This window comes from Panthera pardus, unplaced genomic scaffold, assembly GCF_024362965.1.
Source record: "Panthera pardus isolate Hobbes unplaced genomic scaffold, ASM2436296v1 HiC_scaffold_20, whole genome shotgun sequence".
Taxonomy (NCBI): domain Eukaryota; kingdom Metazoa; phylum Chordata; class Mammalia; order Carnivora; family Felidae; genus Panthera; species Panthera pardus.
In genome coordinates this window covers 45,586,331-45,605,738 of record NW_026526766.1, presented here as the reverse complement: position 1 = coordinate 45,605,738, position 19,408 = coordinate 45,586,331, and the positions used below count along the sequence as shown (strand labels likewise).

The 19,408-nt window shown below is 40.1% G+C and overlaps 2 protein-coding genes across 2 annotated transcripts in view; both read left to right on the top strand.

Moving 5' to 3' along the window:
- The window catches only part of LOC109261313 (ubiquitin-conjugating enzyme E2 variant 1-like), a 77,582-nt gene that overhangs the window by 55,952 nt on the left and 2,222 nt on the right, over positions 1 to 19,408 (top strand). The window lies entirely within an intron of this gene.
- On the top strand, positions 1,084 to 5,185 carry IFNE (interferon epsilon). Its single transcript, XM_019430665.2, has one exon. The coding sequence runs from the start codon at positions 3,464 to 3,466 to the stop codon at positions 4,088 to 4,090; it is 627 nt and encodes a 208-aa protein (XP_019286210.1). The 5' UTR covers positions 1,084 to 3,463; the 3' UTR covers positions 4,091 to 5,185.

Genomic DNA, 19,408 nt, shown 5'->3' with positions numbered 1-19,408 from the left:
CCAAGTAATTCAACTATGTCCTACAACAAAGCCCAGCCATATATGTAGGGCTTAACAAATCCAGTACCCATGATGTAGAACTTAGAATGTTCTGAATCCAGCCAAAAGCCATCAGGCATACAAAGAAATAGGAAAATAGGACCCATAAGCAGTAGAAAAGACAATCATGAAACAAGGCCCAGAAATGACACAAATGACAGAATTAGCAGAGAAGGAAGCTTAAACACTTATCATATATAAACCACATAAGCTCAGGAAGATAGGAGAAAAGATGAACGTGATGAGGAAAGAAATGAAAGATGTCAAAAAGGAACAAAATAAACTTCTAGAGATGAGAAATATACTACCTAAAGTGATAAATATACTAGATGGGATTAACATTCAGATAAGATAAAGCAGAAGAAATTATCACTGAACCTGAAGACATTGCCATAGAAATGATCAAAAATAAAAGAGAAAAAGCTAAACGAACAAAACATCAGTGGCCTGTATGATCATACTGATGGTCTGATATATCTGTACTTAAAGTCCCAGAAGGAGATAAAAAATGTTGAAAAAAATAAGGTCTGAAACTTTTCCCAATTTAATTAAAATTATCGGGGCGCCTGGGTGGCTCAGTTGGTTAAGCGCCCAACTTCAGCTCAGGTCATGATCTCGCAGTTCGTGAGTTTGAGCCCTGCATCGGGCTCTGTGCTGACAGCTCAGAGCCTAGAGCCTGCTTTGGATCTGTGTCTCTCTGTCTCTGCCTCCTCCCCGCTCATGCTCTGTGTCTCCCTCTCAAAAATAAGTAAATTAAAAAAAATTATAAACTCACAGATTCAAAAAGCTTAGGAAACTCGTAATAGAAGACACAAGAAGAAAATTGCATCAAGGGGCATTATCATCAAATTGCTGAAATATAATGGTACAGAGAAAACCTTAAAAGCAGTTGGGGAAAGAGAAGACATATTATGCAAAAGAAATAAAATTAAGATGACAGCAGTCTTCAGAAATCGTGCAAGCCAAAAGACAATGGAACAACATCTTTACAGTACTGAGGGAAAAACTATCTCAACTTAGAATTCTATACTCAGCAAAAACATATGTTCAAACTGAAGGCAAAATGCTTTTTCAGACAAACAAAAAGCCAAGAGAATATGTCACCAGCAGAACTGAGATACAAGAATTATTAAAGGATTTAAGAATAATAATAGTTATTCAAGAAAAATGATAGCAAATAGAAATTTAGATCTACTGAAAGGAAATGAACAGCACCAGAAATGGTATGTTGGTAAATGTATGATAATGAGTAAATATAGAAGAAAGGCTTCCTCATTTAAAAAATCTCTTTAAAATATATAATTGGCTATTTAAAATAAATATAGTATCATTGTTTGTGGGGTTTAAAACACATGAAAATGTTTAGCAACTAGAGCACAAAGGATGAGTGGATGGAGAAGAGTATATTGTGATATCCTTTAAGCCATGTGTAATATTATTTGAAAGTAAATTGTAATATGCTAAATAAAGATATATATTTTAATATTTTTTAAGTTTTTAAATTTATTTTGAGAAAGAGAGAAAGCACACGAGCATGGGAGGGGCAGAGAGAGAGGGAGAGAGAATCCCCAGCAGGCTCCACACTGTCAGCACAAAGTCCCACATGGTGCTCAATCCCACAAACTGACCATGACCTGAGCTGAAATCAAGAGTCAGATGCTTAACCGACTGAGCCACCCGGGCACCCCAAAGACATATATTTTACACCCTAGAGAAAGCACTATAAAAATAAAGTGGTATAGCTAATAATCCAATAGTGGAGATAAAATGGAATCATGTTTTGAAATCAATCCAAAAGAAGGGAAAAAAACATATGAACAATTAGAAAACAAATAGCAACATGGTTAGATGTAACCCTGCTATATGACAATCATACTTACATACTCACATAAATGTAAATGTGACAAAAATATATAGCCATGCATAAGACAGAACAAGAAAAGTGTTTTTAAAAAGGTATACAATGCTGTGAGGATCCAGAAGACAGATTATAGCTTCGTAAAAGAAATCTACATCCTAAAGAAGTAACCCTTAGTCCTTGCACAGACACATATTAGAGGTGAAGGAGGTAACACAATGGGTGATATTTCTGAGAGAGAAGACACACACACACACACACACACACACACACACACACACACCTCTGCTAGGTGTATTAAGGAAATAGTGAGTCATTAACTTTATCTGGAATTCAGTTTCCCTTACCTTATATTTGGAGCAACAGTGGGAGATAAGATTGGAAAGGTAGATTGAAGGCATATTTGGGAGGACTTAAAATGTGGAACTGGGTATTTGTAATTCAAGAGGCATTATTAATGTGAAGATAGTAGCTTTGCTTTACCATAGTTAGTGGTACCCGAGGGAATGTACATCAGCCAACTGCCCAACCTTTTCACATATAAGTTTATCATTTATAATGATTACATGGCATTTAATTATATGGATATACCAACATTTATTTATCCATTTCCCTATTATTGGACCTATAAGCCATTTCTAATATTCTGCAGTTGTAATAACTTTATAATGACCTTCTTTTGCTAATTTTTTTCTGATTCACATTACTTTCATAGGTTAGAAACTTAGATATTGAACTACTTTAGTAAGATATAAAACAATTTGGGATGCCTGGGTGCCTCAGTCTGTTGAGCGTCCGACTCTTGGTTTCTGCTCAAGTCATGATTTCATGGTTTGGGAGTTGGAGCCCCATGTCAGGCTCTGTACTGACAGTTAGGAGCCTGCTTGGGATTCTCTCTCTGCTCCTCACCTGCTCTCTCTCTCGCTCTCTCTCAAAAATAAATAATGAATAAACATTAAAAAACAATTTTAGATTGCTCATACATATTTTAAGGTTAATTTGCTCAAGCGTTTGCACAAATTTACAGTTCTACTTGAGTTTTTAAATTTAGTAGTCTGTATAGATTTTAATTCCCTGTCCCCCCACCCCCTGTCCAAGCACCCTATAGGTGCTGCTAAGCCTGTGATAAATATTACTCCATGAAAGAGTACTCCTTTAAAAAAATACTCTCAGTAAAAGAACTTTAATAAGCTTGACTAAATATTTAGAAAGCATATTGTGTTGAGTGAAACTTTGTATCTAATACATAATGAGAGTAATAGAAAATCATATTGGGTGACTAGTCTGTAATTATCCAAGGAACACATACAATGAATCAAGTTCTTTTGGTTACTTCGTTAAACAGCCAACACAATGGGGAAAGTGGAGGAAATGTCCCATAAACACTATGAAAAGGGAACCAGAAAACCCAGTATGTAATCTTGGAGTAATGACAGCATCAGAAAACAAAACCAACAAAAGAGAACACCTTCCAGAACAATCTGAGCTGCATGAAAGGCAAACATTCACTAAAGTTGGAGCTTTCCTAAGTCTGCCCAGAGATAAGTGGCATATTTGACCTTCACCATGATTAACAAGCATTTCTTTGAAATTGTGTCGGTGCTGTTGGCCTCTTCTACTATCTTCTCCCTAGAGTTGAAACTGGCTCTCTTCCAACAAAGAGTAAACAGAGAGAATTTAAAACTCTTGAGTACATTGCAAAGCTCATCAATTCAGCAGTGTCTGCCACACAGGAAAAACTTCCTGCTTCCCCAGCGGTCTGTGAATCCTCGCCAGTACCAGAAAGGACAAGCACTGGCCATTCTTCACGAGATGCTTCAGCAGATCTTCAACCTCTTCAGGGCAAATACTTCTTCGGGTGGTTGGGAGGAAAGCCACGTGGAGAAGTTCCTCACTGAGCTTCATCAACAGCTGGAATACCTAGAAACACTCACAGGCCTGGAAGCAGAGCAGGACAGCAGCATCTTGGGGAGTGAGAACGTTAGGTTACCGATTAAAATGTACTTCCAAAGGATCCACGATTACCTGGAAAGCCAAGAGTACAGCAGCTGTGCCTGGACCATTGTTCGAGGAGAAATCAACCGGTGTCTCTTCTTTGCACTCCAGCTGATAAGAAAGATAAGCAAACGAGGAATGCATTCCTCGAAGAATGTGGAGCATGAGCCGAGGGCAGACTTTAGAAGCATAGGGTAGGTGGAGGGGCGGGAGGACTGTTCTAGAGACTATTATTTCTTCTTGTCATTAATTGCTTTGGTTTCGTGTGTGTAGATATATGTATATTTACCTGTCCTTTAAGATTATGCGTAGTGACTACAATGGTCTTTGTTGTGTAATGTCACTTTGTATTTTCCATTCATCTTAAATTTTCATGAGATAAAATAGATTCATCAGTATTTCATACTTGGTTCTTCAAATGGGTTTATTTTCCTCAGAGTAAATGAGGTACGTTTCCACTGTACTAATTTCTTAACTTAGCACATCCAATGATTTCTTTGCCAGAAATTGGTAGAAACATTAAGAAGTACAAGGAAAAATGTGCATTGCCAGACTTGAAAATGTCAATACACACTGAATATCTGTTACAGGTGACACAATAGAAATATGGCCAAAGGTCACGAACAGCAGATTGCAGAGGGAAAACAAATGCATGAAAACAGGTTCAACCTCACTTATAATGATAAAAAATACAAATTAAAAGTGAACAGCATGCCATTCATAACAGCTGAAGGCCTACACTTTCGTGGAGATTTTGGAGAGGGATGCTCCTATAATTTGCCAGAGCGCTGGAAATTGGTAGGATCACTGTAGAGGCAATATATTGATATCTGTTAAAATTACCATCTTTGATCCATAAATTTGAAATTGATCTTATAAAAATGCTTGCATATGTGTCTGATGGCGTGCATACAATACTGTTCACTGAAGCATTATTTATAATATCAAAAGACAGGAAACCACTCAAATTCTTTTAGTTTGAGACAGTTGAAGTATGGTCATGCAAAAGAACACCACCTGGCTGGACAACAGAGTGAGGATGCTCTTCCTATACTGAAAGAAAAGAGTAAAAAAATAGGCAAGATGAAGAACAGTGTGTATAAAGTGCTGTATTTGACATTAAAATGTAAAACAAGAGGCGCCTGGGTGGCTCACTCGGTTAGGCATCCAACTTCGGCTCAGGTCATGATCTTGCGGTTCGTGAGTTCGAGCCCCACGTCGGGCTCTGTGCTGACAGCTCGGAGCCTGGAGCCTGCTTCGGATTCTGTGTCTCCCTCTCTGTCTGCCCCTTCCCTGCTCGCACTCTGTCTCTGTCTGTCTCTCAGAAATAAATAAACATTAAAAAATTTTTTTTAATAAAATGTAAAACAAATTTTCTATTTGACCTAACTTGTGCATGAACAAATAAAGAATATATAAGAATAAACTACAATGATGACCTGTGTTTTGGGGAAACGAGGCTAGGGGAAGAAGCAGGGGGAGGGAGGTTTTCCAGCATATTTTTGTATTTTTAATCGTGTGAACATTACAAATTAAAACAATAAATGAAAATTGTACCTAACAAGTCAGAGTTCTTAGAAATACGCATGAAGGAGTCTTGCTGGCAAAAGGAAGTGTTAGATGAAGGGTAGAAGAAACAGGACTGCTCCAGCCTTCCCCTGGAGGGGAGGGGAGTGGCCAGGAGAAGGAGGAAGGCTGCACAGAAGGGCACTCGTGCCAACCAAGGGAGGGGGTTTCCACTCATGAGAGCTGCTAGGGATGAAGGGATTCCAGCTCTTCCAGCCAGGAGCTCCCCGAAACCATGATGGAACAAATGCGGGGCCAGAGAAACTGAAGTTCAGTTGAGACTTGGTGGCTTTCCCACGGCCACGGTGACCTTCACCCAATGTAAGAAGCAGAGCCATGGTCCAAAATTCTGGGGCTAGTTCTGCCACTTTACGTCATGCTCTGTTTTTGACTCATTGTATAATTCGAGATGAAATCTATCACTTAATGTGAAAACTTGCTGAAGAACAAAACACATTTCATTTCGGTTTAATTAGTGTTAGTAAGTGTATTCGTTGTTGGCCTGTGCTTTCGGATTTGGCTTCAGAGGAAGGAGGATGAGCTGAATAGGCTCCCTGAGTCTGAGGCAGGGCCAACTGCCAGAGAGGAAAAGGGCAGAGAAGCAGAGGCAGTCTTGGTCCACGTGACCTTTCAACCCCTGTGTACCTTCAAGTTCACCTAGAGGTAGGGAGGTGGAGAGAGGAGAGGCATTTACCACACTTGACTGCAAATACAGGTCATTTGCTTCACATGATCAGTAGAATTTTTGTTTTCTTTAAACCAGGAAGTTTTCAGAAGCAAATCCTTCATTTAACACATTATTCGACTCTCAAGTTAACCTAGCAAGATAGTTTCTGTATTATCTTCTTTTCTGAAATGAGAATAACAAGACTTTAAAGGTGAAGTAACTTGCTCAAAGTAATGTAGCAAGTCACGGAGCCAGTAAATGCCAGAGCAGAGATTCTCCACCAGATCTGTCTGACTCAAAAGAGTGCACTCTGTTCTAGACCCCACAAACCCGAATGGCATTGTGCGAGATCTCTGCGAAATAATAATGATAACAAGCATGACGACAATTTGCTCCTGGCTTTCCTTATTCAAGTTCACATACTGTCCGCAGTCTTGAATTAGAGAAAGAACATTTTCTCCCCCTGGATATTTCTTTCCTAAGAACTGAAGAGAACAGAATGGAGAAGAGGCCAAGTAGAAATTTACAGTAGTTAATATGTACTCCTATCTAGAAGCTAAAAGCAATACTGTACATGCTAATGTTTCCCCAAACATTTAGCTTTATTAGGTTGACATCCTACTTGTATTACTGTCTTAACTGCTTCATACAAAATAAAAATGGCTTGCTTTTAAATATGTGTGCTCTCTTAAAACTTTAAAACCAGAGTTCTAAACTTGGAGATATTGAGGAAGATACATACTTTATTTTTTTATTTTTTTGTGTGAGCTTTTATTTATTTTTTATTTTCTATTTTTTAAATATGAAATTTATTGTCAAATTGGTTCCCATACAACACCCAGTGCTCATCCCAAAAGGTGCCCTCCTCAATACCCATCACCCACCCTCCCCTCTCTCCCACCCCCCCATCAACCCTCAGTTTGTTCTCAGTTTTTTTCTTTTTTTTCAATATATGAAATTTATCGTCAAATTGGTTTCCATACGACACCCAGTGCACCAAAAGGTGCCCTCCTCAATACCCATCATCCACCCTCCCTTCCCTCCCACCCTCCATCAACCCTCAGTTTGTTCTCAGTTTTTAAGAGTCTCTTACGCTTTGGCTCTCTCCCACTCTAACCTCTTTTTTTTTCCTTCCCCTCCCCCATGGGTTTCTGTTAAGTTTCTCAGGATCCACATAAGAGTGAAAACAGTATCTGTCTTTCTCTGTATGGCTTATTTCACTTAGCACAACACTCTCCAGTTCCATCCATGTTGCTACAAAGGGCCATATTTCATTCTTTCTCATTGTCACGTAGTACTCCATTGTGTATATAAACCACAATTTCTTTATCCATTTATCAGTTGATGGACATTTAGGCTCTTTCCATAATCTGGCTATTGTTGAGAGTGCTGCTATAAACATTGGGGTACAAGTGCCCCTATGCATCAGCACTCGTGTATCCCTTGGGTAAATTCTTAGCAGTGCTATTGCTGGGTCATAGGGTAGGTCTATTTTTAATTTTTTGAGGAACCTCCACACTGTTTTCCAGAGCGGCTGCACCAGTTTGCATTCCCACCAACAGTGCAAGAGGGTTCCCGTTTCTCCACATCCTCGCCAGCATCTAGTCTCATGATTTGTTCATTTTAGCCACTCTTTCTGGCACAAGGTGGTATCTCACTGTGGTTTTGATTTGTATTTCCCTGATGAGGAGCGACGTTGAGCATCTTTTCATGTGCCTGTTGGCCATCTGGATGTCGTCTTTAGAGAAGTGTCTATTCATGTTCTCTGCCCATTTCTTCACTGGATTATTTGTTTTTCGGGTGTGGAGTTTGGTGAGCTCTTTATAGATTTTGGATACTAGCCCTTTGTCCGATATGTCATTTGCAAATATCTTTTCCCATTCCGTTGGTTGCCTTTTAGTTTGGTTGATTGTTTCCTTTGCAGTGCAGAAGCTTTTTATCTTCATGAGGTCCCAATAGTTCATTTTTGCTCTTAATTCCCTTGCCTTTGGGGACGTGTCAAGTAAGAAATTTCTGCGGCTGAGGTCAGAGAGGTCTTTTCCTGCTTTCTCCTCTAGGGTTTTGATGGTTTCCTGTCTCACATTCAGGTCCTTTATCCATTTTGAGTTTGTTTTTGTGAATGGTGTGAGAAAGTGGTCTAGTTTCAACCTTCTGCATGTTGCTGTCCAGTTCTCCCAGCACCATTTGTTAAAGAGACTGTCTTTTTTCCATTGGATGTTCTTTCCTGTTTTGTCAAAGATGAGTTGGCCGTACGTTTGTGGGTCTAGTTCTGGGGTTTCTATTCTATTCCATTGGTCTATGTGTCTGTTTTTGTGCCAATACCATGCTGTCTTGATGATGACAGCTTTGTAGTAGAGGCTAAAGTCTGGGATTGTGATGCCTCCTGCTTTGGTCTTCTTCTTCAAAATTACTTTGGCTATTTGGGGCCTTTCGTGGTTCCATACAAATTTTAGGATTGCTTGTTCTAGCTTCGAGAAGAATGCTGGTGCAATTTTGATTGGGATTGAATGTGTAGATAGCTTTGGGTAGTATTGACATTTTAACAGTATTTATTCTTCCAATCCATGAGCATGGAATGTTTTTCCATTTCTTTATATCTTCTTCAATTTCCTTCATAAGCTTTCTATAGTTTTCAGCATACAGATCTTTTACATCTTTGGTTAGGTTTATTCCTAGGTATTTTATGCTTCTTGGTGCAATTGTGAATGGGATCAGTTTCTTTATTTGTCTTTCTGTTGCTTCATTGTTAGTGTATAAGAATGCAACTGATTTCTGTACACTGATTTTGAAGAGACAAGTTTGGGGGCTCAGAGTAAAGATAAGCTCATTTGTACTCATAGGCTGGGTCATCTGAGTTATCCTTGTCACATATACATGTATGAGCTAAACAGATTATTAAATCAAAAAGCAGGTTACAAAATAACTAGTACCATCATAATTTCTATAAATAAAAATGCCTGTAAAATGTCTGAAAAGAATTGCACTAAAATGTTCACAGCAGTACTATCTGGGTAATAGAATTTCCATTCTCGTATTTTTGAATATTATTTTCTTTTATTAAACTTTACTTATTTTGAGAGAGAGAGAGCACACATGAGCAGGAGAGGGGCAGAGGGAGAGGGGGAGAGAGAGAATCCCAAGCAGGCTCCACACGGTCAGCCCAGAGCCCAACGCGGGACTTGAACTCACAAACCGTGAGATCATGACCTGAGCTGATGTCGGGCGCCCCGCCGACTGCACCACCCAGGCTCCCCTAAATATGGCTTCTTGTAGAGATTTGGCTTAAGATACTTATCACCTGCACTAAATGAAGCCCCATCTCCAGTGTGTATCAGAATCATCTGGAGGGCTTGTTAAAATACAGGGGGCATGGCTTCACCCCAGTGTTTCTGATCCACTAAGTCTTATAGTGGGGACTGAGTATTTGCATTTCTAACAATTTCTAGATGATTTTGATGCTTTTGGTCCTCGGACTCCACATTACAGCCCATGCCTCTGTTTCTTGATAGCCTTGGTAGACTGTTAACAGCTGAAGACATGGTCTCTTTGAGGTTACTGATCTCATATTTTCCCATAATACCTAGAGAGAAGTGAGCCTCTCAGGTGGGAGATAGTTGGTAAGGATAGTTTTTTTTTTTTCTTTTTTCTATCACTGCCTTTTCACAGCAGCGGATTCAATGGTCTTTCTCCTTCTTAAAGAAGCTGGATGTAAAGACTCTAATACGCCAGGTGACAGTAACTGTCTCTTCAGGAAGATGATCCAACCCAAGTTTTGTTTCTGTAACCGTGTCTGTTCCTCATGCCTATAATCGTGTGACATCAAAACTGCAACCATAACAATATCCGATTGGATGAAGAATATGGTGTGAACACAGGGAAATCAAACTTGTGAAAGACAGAGGATTCCAAGGTGGAAGATGGCAGACGGTTCAGTAATCTCTTCTGTTGAGAAATGTAGATGTTTGGTAAATACAGAGACTTGGGAGTCATTCTTGGAATTGCCTTTGGCTGAAATGAGTCATTTAGCCCCAGTTTTCTCCCCTCTATCCAAGGACTGGATGTGGAGGGATAAAGGCTCAGACCCCTCACTCCACCCCTGAAGGGTCTTCGCAGTCTCAGAGCCCCTTCCCCCACCCCGGTTTTGACCGAAGCCACACTGTGACTGCACAGCCCCTCGGCTTGTCCTCCGTTCCTCATCCTGCCTGCTCTTCTCACATGCGTTGAGCCCGTAGCACTCCCTACTAAACTCCTCACATGGCACTTTTTGTCTCAGAGTCCGCTTTCTCAGCACCTGACCTCCGAAAGCATAACACACAGACCTTCCATCTGGGGCCACAGAAAACCCAAACTCACATGCTGTTGCCTTGGCCAGGTACAGATTCGCTTCCTAATATGTGCTAATATCTCATTCTGGCTCTTTAGGACTCCTTAAAATTTTTCACAGAAAGCCCTCAGAGTCCGATCTGTCTAAATCTATCTGCCCCTCCAGAGTACAACTTTTATCACGTCCCAGACCACACTGTAAAATGATGGGTTAGTTCTCTCTCAACTAAGGTATGACCTACTTCATGGTGGGGAAATGGCTTCTGAACTCTTTGCCTAGCACATTCCTGAACACATAAAGGGACAATCTAAATACTGAATGAGTAAGGAAATTTAAAGTGCAGCATTAACAGAGGGGGGCACCAGGGTGGCTCAGTTGGTTGAGTGTCTGACTCTTGATTTTGGCTCAGGTCATGACCCCAGGGTCACGGGATGGAGCCCTTCATCAGGCTCTGCGCTCAGTGCAGGGCCTGTTTGGGATTATCTCTGTCTCTCCCTCTGCCCCTCTCCCCTGTTTGTGTGTGCTCTCTCTCTCTCAAATAAAAATAAATAAGTAAATTTTTTTTAAATGCAGCATTAACAGAGAAAGAGAGAGAGAGAGAGAGAGAGAGAGAGAGAGAGATAAGTACCATATCGTCATGGCCAGTTATACACGTAAGAAGATACTCTACCTACAGATGAGGAAGTCTTGTTAACGTGTCTGCTAAGAGGTCATATTCTTACTTTTGTTTTTCAGTTTCTCTACTCTTCCTGGATGGACAACTTGGGTAAGCGACTTCTTGCACTAAAAAATGAAGTATCTTTCTTTCTCTAATGACAGGGTGGTTTTTATCCTTGTATGGTAAGAGCACAATAAGACATGACATGTAGGACAGAAGTGCCGGTGGGAGCCCCTCTCCCAACTAATTGTTCTGCTCACCCGAGAAAATCCTTTCCTGAACCCGCTCTTCATGGCCCTTCAGTCGCTGTCTGCTGGTGACCATTAGTCACGCTTTCGACCGCCGAGTAATATAGAAACCACTGACACCAACTTGAGTGTTTCCTATTTTTGGTGCAGTTTAAGAAACACTTAATATAGCAGATAGACATAAAACAATACATGAAAATAGTGTAAATGGCTCACTTTTATAGTTGTATGGTGTGTAACACTCCTCCCATTGTTGTATCCAAAAAGCGCTTGTCTTGTTACTGTCCAAAGTGGGTGGCCGCTGAATTAGTTTTTCCACCCACTATTAGTAGAGATTTGATGGAAAATGTCCTTATTTCTTTGGCTTGTACACTTGAAATATTATGGGTAAGCAGAAGATAGCCAGCATGTAGTATCTAGAGACAAGTAGCCAGAGTCACATTACAGTGATGCAGGGAAATGATCATAACACAAAAACGGTCCCATGGTTTTACCTTCAATGCGAGAAGAATCCATCTTCTTGGAAGTATAGAAACCTGGTCAGACACGTTTTAGCCACTGAAGGTGGAGATGTGTACCGGTTGGGAAGGGTGGAGCAAGGTTTGAGGAGAACAAAGAACAAGGTTACCCTTGACCCATAAATCATGTGACTTTTTCTACATAAGAGATCTAAGTGTACCTTGTTGTAGTGAAATTTATTCCAAGTTTCCATATTCGCCTTGTAATAAATAAAATATTTCCCTGGGAGAAACTTGAATTATTCCAAATAACAAATTCATTTGGGCTCATGCCAGATGAACAAAGTGGTTACCAATGTGGATAAAAATATTTATGATCAAAAGGGAGTTAGTTTGAGAGTGCTAAAAATTGGATTCTTAGCTGGTATATTATTCAGTATAATGGACTTTTTGTAGTAACAGCTCCTCATTTATTCTCATTCCTTGGGAGGAAGGAAAGATGCTCAATGGAACTGGGAAGAAAATAAGCATATTTCCAGAGCAAATTATGGGATTACACGAGAAATACCTTGAAGGACCCATTTGTGCCTACGGAGGGTTGGGGGAGAAAGAGGATGCATTCTCTGTGGGTGGGTGGGTTTCAGGAACTGAAATAAATAAACCAACAAAATTGTCCTCAAAATCCCTCTGGCTGGGTGGATTTCTTTTTTTTTTTTTTTAACGTCTATTTATTTTTGAGACAGAGAGAGACAGAGCATGAACAGGGGAGGGGGCAGAGAGAGAGGGAGACACAGAATCCGAAACAGGCTCCAGGCTCTGAGCTGTCAGCACAGAGCCCGACACGGGGCTCGAACTCACGGACCGTGAGATCATGACCTGAGCTGAAGTCGGACGCTCACCGACCAAGCCACCCAGGCGCCCGAACCACCCAGGCGCCCCTGGCTGGGCGGATTTGTACCATGAGTTGAAATTAGAAGGGCAAAGAGAGGTGTTCGGATATTTCAGGGTTTCAGCCGTAGCCTTCTACAGGGAGATTGTCTCAGAAGATACACAATCAAGGGTCCTGGGCAGAAAGGATGTTAGAGATCTCCCCAGCAGATTCATCTCTAAGTTCTAGACACAAAGTTCCTTGGAGCACTTGGGCCCATATCTGAGGCCTCAGACATCAAAAACTACATGCGCCTTATACACACATGGGTAGAGGGCTCAGTTCTGGAGGAAAGATTTCTTTCCCTAAAGCATCTCTCTCAGGTTGCTGTGTGCAACAAATGCCTGACATATTAAAAATAAACGAATACAACAAGAACAATAAAACGCCAACTGTCCTTCTCTTTCACATCATTTAGATACAGCATTTTAAGGGTCAGGCCAAGGGTGATCCTGGTGTCATCATCATGGCTTTATCAGAATTGACTTTCTATTCCCAAGCTGGGTAGTGAGAATTGGACCAGGTTGTGAATTAACTTTCTTCTTCCTCAGAATGGGTTCTTAGGATGTTCCTTGTCATCTAATGTAAATGTGAGCCCACTCTAAGACCCCTGACATAAACCCCTGCTGGTGTGAATCCAAAGGCAGTGCTATTTGAGGCTCAAATTAGTAGGTATCTTCCCTACTTAAGAAAAAATGTAAAATATAATACAGTATGTACATATGTTGAAGCAATTCAGATGATGAATCAAATGCTGGATATACATCCAATAAACTGTGAAACTCAGATCTAATAAAAACATGTTTTTCGAGAGATAGATACACCCCTACCTGGGTCCTAACTCTGCTCCAGCCCCACTTGCTTCCTGGGCGGGGTTCAGACTTGAGGGTAGAATTTGGACAGGAAGGGGATCTTAACACTTCTGTACCAAATGAGAATTTTGCTTCTGTCACTCCCAGAGAATAGGAGGGACCTTCAGAGTCCCTCAGTAGCTGATGGAAGAGAGCCAGGCACTGACAAAAGACTAAGCCATCGTATCCTTCATGTGAGGTGCCAGCAGGTTTTCAGCCTCGCGGCACAGAGGATCTCCTGTTATTCGGGAAGAGACCCGGATGGAGCAACTCCTCCCCGGGCTTCATCAGCAGGTGGACGTAGTAGGGGCGGGGGAGGAGAAAAAAGAAGTTCCCCTCCTGAGCAGTGAGGCACTAACAGTGGGAATTAAGAGAATTTCCCAAGGAATAAGCCTCTCTGTTGAAAGCAAAAGAATACAGCCCCTGGCCTGGGAGGATGTCAGGGTGAAATCAGCAGGTGCTATCTTTCCATGAAAAAAACCTGTTGAAAATTTAAGAGAATAAGGAAAATTGAGGAAACGAAGAAGGAGACGCAGCGTCTCTCCATGTGGAAATGTTGAACATATCTGGTGCCCACACAAGCGATATGGTTTGGTAGCCCCTGGGTTGAAAAGTGATACTTATTAATGCTAACTCAGAGGATCTAACGCTCAGAGGATCTGTTCTCAAGAGCAGAGATCGAGCCACAGAAACTGGGGCCCATGCCACGTCCTCTGAACACAAGGGAACCAAGATGTTGCTATCTTTCCTTAAGCATCCTGAGCAGTGCCATTCCATGGTGCCTGTGGGTCAGAATCATCAGGAGACCCCCTACACCCTCCTCCCTCAACAACTCTTAAGTCCTGATTTGGTTTTGAATTTAAATATATTATACAAGCTATCGTCACACGCATTGAAATATTCATAGGAGCAAAACAAAAAGCAAATGCATGTGTATTCACAGCTTCTTCCTCTCAGGTACCCTGTAAGGAAGATTGTGCCTCTCTCTGCTTGGTCTGGGGGTCTTTTGTCATGCTCCATTATATGCATATATAAAAGTGTAGAAAGTGATGCAGAAGTGGAATGATCTCCAGAAAACAATAGAAAGCAATTTTTATAATATATAAGAAGAAAATAATTGTGAGATGGATAGAAGAATGGATCCAGCAGAGCAGGAGCAGGGATCAGAAAAAAGGCAAACATTCCATGTAATTAGAGACGATTTGAGGAGAGATCCCCTCTTCAAATTTAGATTTAGAAAGAGAGGTAAAAGGAGAATCCTAAGGGGTTCCACGGTGCAAAGGCTGGGGGAATAGGGTGCAGGATGGGTGAGCAGAATCCAGATGGAAGAACCTGGGAAGGAGTTATGCTTTCCGATAATAATTTGAATTGAATTTTCATATATCTTGGCAAAAAAGGGTATTTTTTTTTGTTGACACATATGTAACCTCTACTTAAAAAGAATTTTAGAAATTGGAATTTTTAAAGTTGATACTGGAACAAAAACAAATAAAATTGCTTTACGATCCCTGGCAGATACGTATAAGTGAGGACTGATAATAGAATAATGGTTGTTTTTGAAATAAATAAGGGAAGGTTGACTGATTCAATTAACGTTGTTGGGAAAATAGTCTCTTTGGGACAAAAAAAATGAGATTTCAAATCTCCCATAATACGCAAAATGAAATTTGATGTTTAAGGGATAAAAGGAAATGAGCAGGTTGGCTGTAAAGGAAGATCATCTGGGTTTCGATAGCAGCTTTGACATACAGGGCTCTGTGGCCAGGAGCATGTCACTGCCTCTCTAAGACCACCCAGCTGTTACGTGAGTACAATAAAAGTTGCTAAATCACTGAACGGTTATGGATAGAAATATAAGAAAGGAGAAAAAAACCCTGTTAAATACGAGGGAAAAAACCATGTATGTAAAAAGCTTTAGGGGTGCCCAGGTGGCTCAGTCAGTTAGGCGTCTGACTCTTGATTTCGGCTCATGTCATGATCTCACAGTTGTGAGATCAAGCCCCACTTAAGATTCTCTCTCTCCCTCTCCCTCTGCCCCTCCTTGCCTCAAATTAAAAAAATAATGAAATCAAAATAAAATTTGAAAACATTTTTTAATCTCCAGATGGGAGAGTTCTTCTGAGTGATGTGAAAACCCAAGGCCAGAAAAGAAAAGAGCAACACATTTTAATATGTGATTTTTTTTAAAGTCGGCCCGATAAAGAACTATCAAGAAATTTAAAGATGTACGAAAACAAATCTTGAAACATATGATTGATGCTAACATTTTCAATATAAAAAGGACTCAGAAAAGTTTAACAACTCAGTGCCAATTAGAAAAACAGATAGAGCTACAAGTAGATAATATACATATATCAAAAAACCAGCCTCCCTGGCGATCATTTATATAAATGAAAAATCTGATAAACAAGATGGTTTGGTGATGATTGGGGTAAGAGCACATACCTATACACAGTAGAGGTGTATAATTCTCAAACATGGGCGATTAATTTGGTGTAATCTACCAAAATTTTTGAACCACTGAACCCAGAAAATGCAGTTCTAGATATTTATATTACAGAACTACACCTGTCCAAATGTGTGCCCAATTTTTTATTGCAGCATTATTTATATAAAAGATGATTGCAGCCATAATAATGTGCTGTTAAAAAGGATTAGATAAGTAAACAATGGGCCCTCCATTTTACAGAATACTGTAATAGCCATTAAATTCACTTGGGTAAAGAATATTCACCTGCATCCAGACTCATGTTAAATAGTGATGAATAGATTGTTTTGAATTTTTGCCAGTACTTTGTTAGCCTTAAAAAATAATACTGCTAGGGGGCACCTGGGTGGCTCAGTCGGTTAAGCAGCCGACTTCGGCTCAGGTCATGATCTCGCGGTCCGTGAGTTCGAGCCCCACGTCGGGCTCTCTGCTGACAGCTCAGAGCCTGGAGCCTGTTTCAGATTCTGTGTCTCCCTCTCTCTGACCCTCCCCCGTTCATTCTCTGTCTCAAAAATAAATAAACGTTAAAAAAAATAATAAAACTGATACATTTTTGCCAGCAATTGATGGGTTTGTTTGGGAATAGCACAGAATTGCAATCAGGCACAGCAAGATATAGCAAAACAGTAGACAAGTTTGGAAAAAAAAAAAAAAAGAGGAAATGTTTTTTATAGAGAAAAGTGGGAGAGTGGGGTTGCCGGGGAGGGTAGCTGTTATAAACAAAAAGTCCATTGGAGTAAACTAGGAGGTCAAAGTATAGTGGCTTCCCATTGGCTGAATTGTGACTGTCTCTCACTGGCTGGACTATTGCCAATAGTAAAGTAATATTGGCTCGCAAGGCCCATGTCTTCCGGTTGGATTCACAACTGACTTTGATTGGTAGGGCTGGCAAGGCAGGAGAGTTCCCCCTGCCCAACCTCCTGACTCCATTTTATTGAGGTTTCTTTTTATTAATTTTCACAAGTTGGTTTGAAAACCCATGTTACAGATCACATTATTGATTGTGATAACTAGCTTATAAACAATGTGTACAAAAATGTTCCAACTGTCATTTTATTTAAATAGCAAATATATGTATGGGAATCTAGAATAAATAAATAATGCAAAACAAAGGGAAAAGGCAGGCTTTAAAATGATGATGTCAGGCTAACACCAGTTCTGTGTTGTTATTTACTGTCTAATCTGACTGCATCACACCAATATAATTGGCTTTTAAGGGAATTGGGGTAATTTTTCCCATCCTGGTTTTAATAACTTTATCACCTGGTATCACTTTGCTAAGAAGTAAGAAGCATATTTGAATGGCTGAATGCTGGTAAAAACAAAAGACAACAACAATGACAACAACAACAAAGCATTAGCTGTGGTCGTTAAGGATGAACATAGCCTGGTGCTACGTTAATTAACCAGATGCAGTAAGACGTATGAATACCTAGAATTACTTTGTTTTTTATGGACACACTGAGCAGCCTCTCTAGTGACTGATACTATTCTGTCCTCTAGTGGTTCGAATTGAAAATCCCTGCCTACATACATTCCGGGAAAATTGCTATAAGGTAGAAACTTTGTGAAATTCTCCCCTTAAAAGGAAAACAAACCAAAAATAAAAAAACAGCCTGGAAAACTTGATGTATATACATCGTCAAATAATCAGAGCAGAAATAATTTGATCTCACTGTAATTCAGATTTCCATTGTTTTGCCCATTACGTCATTCAAAAGTTTTCAGAACTACGACATTTCAACTCGATTTTAGGCATTCACAACCAACGGTGGAGTTCAATAGAGTCTTTTCCATGCCATTTTCTAAAGAGTACCATATCTTCAAGCCTTAAGAAAGTAACATTTTTCAAAGGCAGGAAAAAGGAACCATGTAACATACCCAAACACAAATAAAGCTGACAAAGTCTTAGTATTCTAAGTACTTTTTATACACTATTTCCTTGAAGACTCTAGGATCTTTGCCACTTTAGCTCAGTAGCTTTCATCTAGTTCACACACACACACACACACACACACACACACACATACACAAGCACACATGTGTGAATGACACAGAATAGCTTCTGGATCAGTGAACCCAGATTCTCCCAGTGCTCGACACGTTTCAGCCAAGGTTATTTGTTGACCATCTGCACAGTCAGATGGCCATGACTACATCCCCTATTCTCCAGCACATTCTTTCTGCAGGTTGTTCTCCTATACGAAGCATTTTCTCACTTAGGATGGATGTGGCTATAAACACATGTGCTATTTCGTAGTGCTTCCTAAAATCTCAGCTTGTCTGAACATATTCCCATCTTTCTTTTGTGGATATGACCAAAGGAATAGTTTAAATAAGAAGCAATATAAGAATAAGATCGATGTACATCAGATGAGAACTCCCCAGGTCTGTGACTCAGGCTGTGCTGTTTTATTATGCATAGTCTCCTTTTCTAGCTCCTGTCTATAAAAGCATATCCAACTGTTTACTGGGCCATGTTCCCAAAACTGTTACAATAAAAATGGGGTCTTATCATTCTTTGACTTATTTCAGCCAAAATCCGGTCAACAGCTTTGGGAGTATGGACAAGGAGGCTGGGGAGAAGGAAAGTATAATCACTATTGACTCATCTACTTTATCTTATTACATGGGGAAAGTGTAAGACTCAGAAATCAAAATATTCTTTAAATCAAAATTCAGCCATCAATAAGAAATTTTCTCTGTGTGAATTTTAATTTTAAAAAGTCAGCATTAACTCATAATTTACAATCCTTGCAAATTTTACTTCTTCCACCAGGCTTAAAGTTTACCCCATTTTTTTCTGTCATCCCCTCTGCCTACATGCATACACCTTCTTTGAGCTAATAATTACAAATTTACTTCAAGAAATATCTTACATTCTGTATATATCAACACCAACCTTGGAAGGTCACCTTATTTTAGTTCAAGGAAAAAGATAAACATAGGGTTCCTCACCCTTGGGTGCTGGATCTCCTGCCCAGGGCACAGGTGAGCACGCCCAGCATGCCCTTGGTCTCCTGGATCCATTCTTCCTACCTCTTTGCCCAAAATGTTCCCTCCTGTCCAGTATAAAAGCCCAGTGGTTTGCTTTAGCTCCATTCCGGTTCTGATTCCCTTTCTATACAATATATCATCCTTAGCACACAGGAAAAACAATCAATCACACAAATGCAGGATTTGCTTTAGAGAGAGTCCCTGAGATAAGAAATACAGTGAATGAATTTTCCCCTGTTAGTAATGTGTTTCTGTTGCTATCTAATAAGCTTTTTTCCCCTTTGTATTTTTTTATGTGCATGTGTTTTGTTTTTTGTGTTGTGTGTGTGTG

What these genes read in the sequence shown, in the direction of transcription:
- IFNE (XM_019430665.2), top strand. Translation starts at nt 3,464, where the DNA reads ATGATTAACAAGCATTTCTTTGAAATTGTGTCGGTGCTGTTGGCCTCT.